At 34.2% G+C, this 12,302-nt stretch overlaps 2 protein-coding genes across 7 annotated transcripts in view; one reads left to right on the top strand and one right to left on the bottom strand.

Moving 5' to 3' along the window:
* Positions 1–9,154, bottom strand: part of FGF7 (fibroblast growth factor 7) — a 63,980-nt gene extending 54,826 nt beyond the window's left edge. The window contains exons 1-2 of the mRNA NM_001132149.1: positions 8,954–9,154; positions 7,810–8,362 (exon numbers count right to left, since the gene is read on the bottom strand). Coding sequence (NP_001125621.1) covers positions 7,810–8,095 — 286 coding nt within the window. The 5' untranslated portion in view covers positions 8,096–8,362; positions 8,954–9,154. The remainder of the gene's footprint in view (positions 1–7,809; positions 8,363–8,953) is intronic.
* The window catches only part of FAM227B (family with sequence similarity 227 member B), a 305,085-nt gene that overhangs the window by 209,294 nt on the left and 83,489 nt on the right, over positions 1–12,302 (top strand). The window lies entirely within an intron of this gene.

Here is a 12,302-nt window from a genome sequence, read left to right as displayed (position 1 = left end):
AAAAAATTGCTCAGTTTTATTTAACCTAATATTTCTCAGCGGGTTAGTTAGAGAAGCTGTGCTGCAGGAAACAGCCTTAATATCTCAGGGGGCACTAGTGTTATAAAGAAACACAGTTTGGAAATATTACCTTAAGAAAATTCCGCAAGCTGAGTTCATTCTGAATTTGGTCTCAAACCATTTTCTTAGCATTACTTACAGTTACATCTAAAGTTCAAATAGCCAGATAAAATGGGAAGTATTACAATAGAATATAACAAATGTGGTATTTGAGGATATTGAAACATGTCTTATTTCTCTTACATTAATCTTAAAAATAAATTCAGTTTCAGAATAATTCTGATATATAAGCAAAGATTATTACAGTTTTCAGCACAAAATCAACCAAGAGATTCAAACCTATATGAGTAATACCTGTAATAATCTATTATCATTTCAACCCCTCTGTATTATTATCTGAAATTATTATTTCAATTTCTAGTTAAATCCAACCCCCAGCATTTTAGTGGTTTTGTTTCTTCCCTCTACTATCTTCTCATTCCATTGTCTCATTTTTAAGTGCATCAAGAAAGCTAGTGGAGCTATATTTTATGAGAAACTTGGCTTCATTTTAAGTTTACAGAAGATTTAAAATCCATTAATTTTTATGTAAAGTCTTTTTCCTTTTCTCTTTTGCTCTTTTTCCTCCTGTTCACAAAGATATTTTCTTCCTCTTTATTTTTAGAGGGACACTAGCTAATGACTCTATCAAGTACTCATGACCACTCCAGTAGAAGAGATTACTTTCTTCTGGAGGGAAGTTAAGCAACTGGAGGATCTCTAGAGCCAGTTCTCCCCAGTATACATCAAATTTTTTTCCTCTGAGAATGATGTTGCCTGCCTAAAGACAAGGTTTTACCTGGGCATGGGTACTGGATAATTCTCCTCTCTCACTCTCCATCTTAATCACTTTGTCTTTATATATTACTACACAAACCCTTTCATACACATAGTTAAGGAACTTTAATGACATTTTTGTTAGTGAATTTGACACGACTTCTCTACTAAAGATATGTCCAGATATAATCTCAAATGCAGATATAAAACTTGGTCCAAAAGCGGTTAAACATTCAGGAACTCTTTGACATAATTTTCCAAATCATGTGAAAGGCAGAGGATTTTCATTTACAACCTATTTGAGGGGTAAAAATGTTAGATATTGTTTAGTAAAGGAGTTTATATTGAAGTCTATTTCATTGAACAAGAGTCATTTTTCTCCATATTACTGAAGTATACATAATTTTATTGTATGTGAGATATATAAAATTTAAAAATGGAAAAGTATTATATTCCAATAGTGATGTTAGATAAGTTATTGTGCTACCAAAAATTGTGTGATACAAAGGAAGAAAGCTATGATCCTTAGAAAATAAAAAAAGCTTTGCCTTAATGTTGTGCATCATTCCAGTCTTAAAAAGAGAACAGTCCTCTAGCTTTATGTCTTTTCTCTGATCTGGATAGACCCTTGCTATGGTTTGAATGTCCCCTCCAAAACTCATGTTGAAATTTAACTGCCATTGTGATGGTATTAAGAGATGGGACCATTAGAGGTGATTAGGCCGTGAAGGCTTCAACATCCTGAATAGATTAATGTCATTTTCTCAGAAGTGGGTTATCAAGAGAGTGGGTTGTTACAAAAAATGATTTCAGCCATGTCTGTCTCATACTCTCTTACTCTCATACATTCTTGCCCTTCTACCTTCCACCGTGGAATGACACAGCAAGCAGGCCCTTGCTAGATGCCATTACCTTGATATTGGACTTCCCAGCCTCCAGAGCTGTGAAGAATAAATTTCTTTTCTTATAAATTATCCAGTCTGCATTATTCTCTTATATCAACACAAAGCAGACTTAAGCCAACCCTCTAGAACTGTGGTTCCCTCCCCCTGGGTTTCCTAGGCTGGAGCTTGTCTCCTTAAACCTCTGCCTGTGAACTTGGTGGTGTGGCCATGAGAGGTGAGATCCTAATCTGGGGGCATCTGAGTTCATAGTCATAAGGTGGCTCATTTAAGTGCAGAATAAGCAGACACTGAGGCCTGTACTCCAAGTACCCTACTGCAACACCACTTTAAAGTGTCAGAAGAGATGCAGACCTGCCTGTCATTGTGAGACTGTGGCACAGAACCTATTCTTCCCTGCAGCTAACTCATTCACCAAAGCAGTCTTCTTAACATAGTAGCTACAGAGCTATCATCACATGCATTTCCAGGCCAGTTCACCAAATGTTGGAGCCACTAAGATTTGTCAGAGAGGTCAAATGAGCCCAGAAGAACCCTCTCGGTGCATAATTCAGAGATTTATGCCTAATCAAGCCTATTTCAAAATCTTCTAGGGTTCAAGTTAACTTTGAATCCCTCTACAGGGTCTGAAACATTCCCAAGACACCTGAGGTGGTCCAGACTGAATTAGAATTGTTGGTCTCCATAAGAAGTGGTTTGCAACCTTAGCTGCACTTTAAAGTCATTGGAGAACTTTAACAAATACTAATGCCTGGTCTTTCCCGCCTTTATGAGATTCTGACTTAATTCCCCAGTAATCTAATGTGATCCCCTTAGTCCAGTGGTTCTCATCCCTGGCAGCATGTCAGAATTATCTGGGGAGCTTTTAAAATTCCTGATGCCCAGACTGTACCTCAGATCAATTTAATGAAACATTTTTTGTCAGTGGAAGCTGGCATCAGTATTTTTTTAAAGTTCCCCAGCTGATTGTAATATTTAGACAAGGTTGAGAAATAGAAAAATCTAGAAAAGGCAACCCTTTCAATATATCTAAGAGCTGACTTCTTCCATTCTCTGTAATTCACTTGGGCCTCTGAATGCTCTAAAACTGTAGGCTAAAGAGTTATTGTACAGCTGAGTCATAAGGGTCAGTCTAGATGAGGATTTACAAAAGAGAAAAGAGATGATAAGAGATGCACTCGTGGCAATGAATGAACTTATTAGCACTTCATAAGTGCCAGGCACATGTGATAGCCAAAAAGAAAAGATTATGAAATTAAAAACTAATCAAAGAATAGCTAATATTTTCAAATCTGCTCCCCAGCAATTTATCCATTCTCCATAATTTAAAGCCCTAACAAGTTACTTAAGGGAATGCGGGTCACCATCTCTACAAGATTCTACCTTGTCTATAATTGCTAGGATTTTGGTTTGACTGCATAGATATGTTACTTATTATCTATTTTTTTAAAGGCAGGGGTTGTCCTTACATTGCTATTTTTGATTCTGATAATGTGAATTATTGTTCTTTTAGATAACTTGCTAAGAACTGTTTAGAATATAAGCAAATTTACCATCTCCATATTCAGAGGCGATATGTGTATTTGCTGGCTTCCAACAGACATTATTGTTAAGTAGGAGCCTATCCAAAGAATTGTTGACAAATGAGTCGCTGAAGGTTTTGTAGCCAAAGTCAAATTCAGCAACGCTGTGTTTATTTGCCTTTTGCCAATTGTTAGGCCATATCCCATCACAGTCTAACAGTCCAAAAGAGAATATTGCCAAATCATTGGCCAGTTTTCAAAATGGCTAACCCTTTTCTTGCTATGGAACTAACAATGCTTCATTATAATCATTCTTGGCAATTTATGACAAGAAATTCTTAAAAGGAGTAGATGTTATTGGCTATTATTGGGAAGAGCACAACTTTTTAGTAATTGGATACCAAAAGCAAGAAAATTATCCTGAGGGATTGGATTCTGTCTTCCACATCTGTCTGTCAAGGCGGTCACTGAGTGCGCAGTGCACTGCTGCTGTCTCTCATTCGGCACCTCAATACTCAGCTTAAAGAGCAGTGTTATTTCTGTCAGGTGCAGAATGATAGCCTCTGTCTGCTGTTGGATTGCGTGGTGCAGCAGTTATCTAAATTCACCCTCTGATCTTGTCCCCATGGGGAGAGTACTGACAACAAAAGTGGAAGTATTGACCATTCATTTCACCCTTTCATGATGTTCTCAATGCTCTTCTTCTTCTTCTGCAGAGAAAATGAATATTTACTTCATTTGAATGTGTACTTTGGAGGGACATTTTGTGCTTTTAGTATTCTTATGATTAGTTAAGGTTAGGTACCAGTTTCATCACCTGGAAACTCACTGTTAGGCTAAATGTGAAGCCACCGGAGAGATAAGTAAAGAGGAGAGACTTTCTGCCTCCTGGGTAACAGTAGTACACAATCCTTATGACCAGTTCTCTAGTAGCAGCTTCTGTCCCCTCAAGAGTCAGAAATGTGGTCCAATATCTCTTGGCCTCTCATGAATTCCCCCATCTTCATAGTTCTTATTTATATGTCTACTAATACAAGTCTTATTTCCGTTGGATTCCTTGGTGCACTCTTTGTGTAATATATTCATTCTAATCTAAACTTAAAATATTTCACAAAACAGCACAGTAATTAAGGTAAGACTAAAGTAAGTGACAACCTCACAATCCAGGATAGCTTAAGTAATTTTTAAAAATTCCCTTAAGCTATGAGACATGAGCAGTCACATCCAATTGCCCACCACTCCCTTTTCTTTTTCCATGCCCTCCATCCATCTACCCCAGCCCAAAACATTCTGGAAGCAGAATTATACATCTAGATATTTTACTTCTCCTGCTGGCTCCAATCCATATTTACTAGTATCTTAAAAAACCACATTCCTGTGTGGAAGCGTTGCTTCTGCTGGTGAAGTGAGTAGTCCTCTGAAGCCTATTGACATTCTCAGGTCAGTCATTCAAAGAAAAGTCATGAGAAAAGATTGGGGACTTTCTTTTGGTAACCAAAAGAATAATTATATTTTGCATAGCTGGCATATTACTTTTCATGTAAAATTTTATCTTCCAAGACACTAAAATCTATACCAACTTAAAAGACCTCCAAAGAAAGGTGATTGACAACCTGTTGAAAAAATTTAAGACATCAAAACATTGAAAATGAAATTCTGAGTTTGATTCTGATCTTAATCAGAATCCTGCTGCATTTCATTCTAGTAGACAATCTAATTACCTTTTTCTCTCATTTTAATGAAAATAGGAAGGAAACATTCTTTCATTCATTTATTTGTCCATTCAATTAATGATTGAGGAATGTAAACAATCTTCAAATGTCATAATTTCAAGTTTCCATTCTTGTTATTTTAAACAAATTCTGAGCATTTTTTGAACCTGGATTTCCTAATATAGCGGCTTCAACTTCACATGTGTCAATTAGCACAATTGGACATTCACTCTTAAGATTATTATAGTAAGGCTACCCTTCAAATAATAGGAAATGGCTATCAGAATTTTCTTCTAACATGTTATTCTCCATATATTCTTCATTGTAGCATTTCCCTCTGTACCTAAGGACTTCCTATAGAAAAAAAAAGGGTTCCTTATCCTCTTTTTAACTTTGGAGAATCTTACTGACTCCTTCTCCAATAAGATAGCCACATAACCTGACAACAGTTTTAGGGTTTACTTAAAGGATTCTGATGAAAGTTTCCCTTTCAGGATAATTAACGGTACCAAGAAAGTATACCATATATACAGCCTATTAAAAAGTTTATAGAAGTAAACATTATTTACATGATGTGTATCTTGTCTTTTTAGTACACTGGTATTGTGACATTCTAATTTATAACAATATAGGGCGACTTCCTTTTTTTTTCTTTTGTGCTATAGGATTGGTGTTAGAGGAAATGGTTTACAAAATTGGCTTTGGGGTTACTCAAAGTTAGCACTAAATTGTGTTTCAAACTATAAAATAATTTTAGCATTTTATGCATGTGTACTACCTGAGTTTCATCGTTTCAAGAAATTTTAACACAAACAAAATAAAATTTACATATGTGAATGTATTTCAATTGAAGATACTGTTGATCCTAAATAATTATGCATACTATTCATTTTCACTGGATTTTACATCTACTTTTTTACTTTTTCATTACTCGGTAAAAGGATTCAAAAGGAGTAGTCAGCATATAGAATTCCACAGTTAAGGTTTGGTAACCTTGTTACTATAATTTGAAATTAGTTCTGACAGCTCATCCTATTACTTTCATCTCATTCATTGTGTGAGATAATTATAAAATGGGTATTTAGGTTTCTTTATATTTATGAAATATATTCTGTGGTTTAAAATAGAATAGACTATAAGAACTGGAAAGTATCTTGGAAATCATCTGTAGCTATCCCACATTTTATAGATGAAAAATTGAGGGTCAGAAAACTAAGAAATTGTCCCCAGATCGTTCATAGACATGGAGTTGACCCATGTGTCATAATTTTTACCTAGGCTCTGTCCTCTCCACCAGGTTTTATTATCCATGATATTATTATTGATATATAGTATTATCCATGATAATATTATATAATATTGTTATTATATCCATGATATTATCCATGATAAATCTGAGCAACTTTTAAATACATTAATTGTAAGCCAAATTCTGTTGCTCATATAGAAGTAGATATCAAAAAAATTTTCTCCAAATAGTCATTTCCTTAGATAAATTTTAGTATAATAAGAATGATCTTCTGGGACTAACATGATACTTTTATTAATCTCAGTAATAATAATAAATAATAATAAAACCATAAATGTCCAGTCATTAAAATGGCTTTAACATTCTATATCAATTATGGTTAAAAAGAAGGTCCTCTCATTTTCATATTGGAAACATAATTCTCTGAAATTCCCATTTATTGGTTGATTAGTTCAGAACCCTAAAAGTCATTCAGTAAACAGGCAACAAAAGTTTAAGTAATTGCTGCAAGCCTGGCACTGTGATTTGCAGATGTTTACACCAGTCTCCCCATGCATTCTTTTTCAAATGACTTTAAAACAATTAATATGAAATTATATATTAATAACAATGTTGTCTGAGTGCTAGTAATGTAAACAAAATTTATTTTTACTAAGTATTTTAAATCCTTAGTGTATATGTTGAGGTGTGTATCTTATTCCATTACATTTAATACTGTTGAAGTTGGTTATTCATCATAACCATTAAATGCAAAACACAACCCTGATATTTTAACATAAGAAGAATAACTGATTATTGGGAAAAATGTAAGGCTTTAAATTGAAAAACATGAAATTACCATCTTTTCCGGCTCACTTTTTTTCCCTCACTTTACATTTTTCTTAAGGTAGCACAGAACTTTTATGACATAAAAGATTTAGTTAAGGAAAATGTTAGGAGAGATCTGTTTTTCTGCCTAAGTTGATAATTAATCAACCTAATACAAGCTCATTATGACTCAAATGAATAAAGATACCACAGATTCCCTTCTATTTTATCATTATACACAATTGCAAAGGAATGCATATCTTAGCACAGATTAAGTATTTTAATTTACATCATGAAAATATTATTTCAAAGAAAATCAAATTAATATAAATAATTTCCCTATTCTTTAAACTAGTGATAAATAGCTTTTAGTGATAATTTATGAAGTTCTAAATTAGATATCTTAATGAATTTTGCTAGACAATATTAAGTCACATTTTGGTGTGAATAATATTATTTACATTTTGCTTAACTTATGAGCATTTTCAGGACAAGGAGTATATATTTTCAAATTGGCTGGGATTATCAGTTCCAACTATAATGTAAGTAGATTTGCCCTGTTCCAAGAGATATTTTTAGGGGCATAGTTCAACGTAGTTCAATTTAGAGAAATTAGGTGACATTTTATTTAATTTTTTTTCCAAGAAGCAAAAGGAAGCTGAGAAAACTTGTCACCTGAAAATTGATCCATTAACAGATTGCTAAGGTTCATAAGCAGTACTTAAAATAAAATTACTTACTGTAATTATTCTTCATCTCTTGGGTCCCTTTTACTTTGCCTCTTTTATCAATCCTCAGGTACCACTGTGTTCGACAGAAGAGTCTTCTCACTCTTATATCCCCTCCTTCCATGTAATCATAACTTCTTGTGTGTCGCTCAGGGCTGGAACAGTTCACATTTGTAGCCATTTGCTCTGGAGTCATGTCATTGCAAGCTAAAGATATAGTACCCACTAGACAGATAATGTGAAAGCACGATCTGTAGAGCAAAGTTGGCAGGATCCATGTCAGTATCCATTTGTGCATTATAGTGTAGTGCTCCGGGTGTTCATGAATAACATAATGAAAATTGAATCTTGAGTTGATTGTTACGTCTAGGTCATTGACCTCTTTCTATCTGTGAATTGTAGATTGATTTAAGAAAGAGTAGTTGCTCTTTCCAAATTGTTAGCCTTATCCTTTTAGTTCCTGATAACAACACAGGATTCCTCCTTAAATAACTCTGTTGATAAATCCTCATAAAAACAGTTCGTAGTAAGTTCAGTTGCTGTGACGCTGTTTGCTATTTGACTTCTGTTTGCAATGAGAGATTAAGAATAGGGAGGGGAGGAGAGAGGAAGATAAAAAATTGTATGTATAAATTTTAGTGGGTAAGTAGTAGTACTAATATACAGTATAGGTTATTCTTTGAAGATACATTTAAAACAGCCTTCACAGAGGATGTCAAAATCTTTACCACTTTATGTGTAGATTTATAAAATTTATGCACGAGTAGAGAAAAAACAGAATATGACTGTACCATTCATTCTAATTGCTATTTTGTGAGAACCATACTGCACTCAGAACTATTGATTTAAATTTTTCACAATTACTACTAACAAAGTGTAACTGCTTTCTCCCTAGACTTCTTTATTATATGCTTTTACGTTTGTGGTTAATCAATTATTTTCTCCTGAACTGCTCAGGTTTTTTAAGTTAAATGTCAGGATTGCTCTGGAGAACTTCAACCTTATCTTTATGTTCTACAGCATAATTACTATAGATAGTTACATGGCTCAAAAATCTTGTAACTTTACTTTCCTGCTCAGTACTAAAATCAGAAAAAGAGATAAACTTTTAGAAAACATTCAGCATTGTTTTTAAAGACAAATAACAGTAACTTACTTGTTTTGTTGATAACAGCTGGATATATAAGAATTCCATGTCTGTTGTCTGCCTTGTGCAACTTGAGCCTTTCTACTGTAGCTACAAACTACTTCTCAGCTGAAAAGTTCTCCAGCAGAATCATAATTGTTTCCATAAATCAACAGGCAGGAGGATTTTCTCTCTGTGTGTGAGCGCGTGTGTGCTTGTGTGTGTATGTGTGAGCCTTTTATTCAGGGCTTTTCGATAAATACCTTTGCTGACCTCATTGGAAGCAATTAAAACTTAGCCAGTGAGCTGTTAGTTGAATACAACAGCGAGAATAAAAGGAGGCTTGTATAGTATTCAATGGTCATGAGAGGGAGCTATGAACATGTTTTATGCTTAAATCTACAAGTGGGTACCTACTTTGTAGAAACAGATCTCTGGTTCTGAAGCAGTTAGAAGGGGAAAGGGAATTTTTTAAACCTTCTTTGCAATATAGCAGTTGTATTATACTTGGAAAATTATTCATTTGAACATATATATAGGGTTTTTTAATACTTAGAAAATCTTTTCCATAGCTTTATAATACATGCATTTCTTCAATTACTTCTTTGTGCTCAGAATGTTAGAACAAAACTAATATGTGTTAACTAACATATGAGTGCCTTAAAGCACTGTGTAGATAAGTTGAATATTATCACATCATACAGAGACAATTCATTGAATATGAATATAAGTACAATTTTTATGTATTATATTCCTAGGCTGAAAGTGAGAAGATCTATATTCTTATTTGAGTTAGACCACTAATGACCAGTATGACTTTGGGCAAGTTACCTGCTGTTCCAGAGTCTCAGCTGTTACATTTGTAAAATTGGTGTATTGGTCTAATGCCTCTATGGTGCTTTACAATTCTGTGATCTGTGACTTATATTCACTACTAATATAAGGAACAGGGCACCTACTTTTAAAAGTTGTTATTCTTAAAAATTAAAAAGGAGGAAATGGTTTCACATTGATTATCAGTGTTTTATTTTTGCCTCAGTAAGAATATTGGAACAATAAATGTTAATTTAGAGATGGAATTATGAGATGTATTGCTAAGGTAAATAAGAGAAAGCTATTTTACTTTCCAGCATGAGTTCTCTCCTTTACTTCCTGTTCTGGTATACATGAAGTAGTGCTCAAGTGTTGTATTAGATTCTTGGTGTAGAATAATTGTGTTGTCTAACTAAATCAGTATTAAGAAAGTATATTAAAATTATCTTTTTCATGTTATATACTCCTCAAAACACACACACACACACGAAACACACCACACACACACACACACACAATGTGAAATGCACTACTTTACCACCAGGTGGTGCATGTAGACCAAATAGGAAAAGGAAATTAAATCTACTCAACTGGATTATAGTTTATGTGATTTCTCTTTGTATCTGTCCCTTTAGGGAACAGAATGAAGAGCACAGAATAGTTCACATGTACCCAGTTACTCTTTATATGCCAAATGTTGAATGTTCCACATTTATTAAAGCAGAGGAGGACAGACTCTTTGATAATTGCATCTGTTGAAAGCTAGAAAGCTGAAAACATCGTATCATGTATTCCCTAAAAGGAGGAAGAGAAGGAGGAAAGAAAATATAATGTTATTGTGTTCTGAATCACACTCCGCTAGTTTGGGAGGTAACAATAATGAGCAGGCTCAGAATTCCTAGGACTTAGATATTGCTTCTAAAGAAATAAAAGTTATCAATAGTAAGTTTACAGTGTAAAGATATTCAAGAGCTACTAAATCCATTTGTTCCATACTGAATCCACGGATTTTAAACCAAGAAATCAGTAAGTTAGAAGTCCACATTTGCTAACCAAGTGCTAAATACTTAAATAAAAGAAATGGATAGTTTGTTAGCCAAGAGTGCTTAGTGCCTCCTTAATATCTGCTGTATAGGATTAACTGTAAAATGGGAAACAAAAGAATAAAATTGTGATCTGTGCACTTAAAGTGCATTAGATGCTATTACACTCTGTAATTTGGAAATATGATCCCAGTAATATTAATGAACAGATTAATCTCAACAAGGGAACTATATCAATGGTTTAAATTCTTTGATTATCTTTTTTTATTGGAGAATTATTAATTCAGGATGGGCCAACACAATTCATTAGGACCACAGCTATAATGGAGAACCAAACTTAGATTTCACTGTGCCCTTATTATGCTTATGCTTCTAAATGAATTCTCCAGGAACTAAGAATAACTTAAGGCAACTCTAGATGGGGTAACCCTCTGGATGTTTTAAGTTATACGTTGGCAACCATTTGTTGCTCTTGTTTTAATAGACCTATAGTGATAGATTAAGCACAGGAATACTTCGAACCATTGTCTTTTTTTGTTATTTGTAGATTGAATTTTCTTTTTTAACACACCATTTCTGGCTTCAAAGAATTAACTGGCCTGTCATGGTGGCTCACGCCTGTAATCCCAGCACTTTGGGAGGCCGAGGCGGATGGATTACAAAGTCAGGAGATCGAGACCATCCTGGCTAATATAGTGAAACCCCGTCTCTACTAAAAATACAAAAAAAATTAGCCGGGCGTGGTAGCGGGCGCCTGTAGTCCCAGCTACTCGGGAAGCTGAGGCAGGAGAATGGTGTGAACCCGGGAAGCGGAGCTTGCAGTGAGCAGAGATCGCGCCACTGCACTCCAGCCTAGGCGACAAAGCGAGACTCCATCTCAAAAAAAAAAAACCAAAAAAAAAAAACTTTACCTTATTCATAATCATGTATAATATAATCGGTAGAAGGGAACATAATTATTTTCATTACTTTGCATTCTTACATCTTATTCTGTTCCATATCCTCTCAGTTTTCATTCTTCCCCAAAACATAGATAATTCTTCTTATTAGTTTCTTGTGTATCTTTTCAGAGTTTCGCTATGTTTATACAGGCAAACTGGATACATATGTTTGTGTGTATATATATATATACACATACATATTATTTTTTACTTTTACCCTTTTTATACAAAAGGTAGCACACCATATGCATTGTTTTGTATGTTTTTTTTTAACAGAAAAATCTTTCTATCTCATTATTTAGGAAGCTTCTCACATTTTTGTTGTTATAGCTACAGGGTATTCCGCTGAATGGGTATATCACAATGTATTTGAGCAGCCTCCTATTGAGGAACATTTAATTTTTTTCAGTACTTTTCTATTACCAAGAAATGCTGTAATGAATAAAGACATAAAATATGTCATTTTTTACTATGAAAATAAATCTGTAGGATCAACTTCCAGAAGTAGACTGCCTGGGACAAAAGGTATTAAAAAAAGGTATTGCCAACTTATCCTCCACAGAGGTTGTACTAGTTTTATAA

The sequence above is a fragment of the Pongo abelii genome, chromosome 16 (genome assembly GCF_028885655.2).
Source record: "Pongo abelii isolate AG06213 chromosome 16, NHGRI_mPonAbe1-v2.0_pri, whole genome shotgun sequence".
Taxonomy (NCBI): Eukaryota; Metazoa; Chordata; class Mammalia; order Primates; family Hominidae; genus Pongo; species Pongo abelii.
The sequence above is the reverse complement of the archived record's forward strand: the minus strand, read 5'-3'. Positions and strand labels throughout refer to the sequence as shown.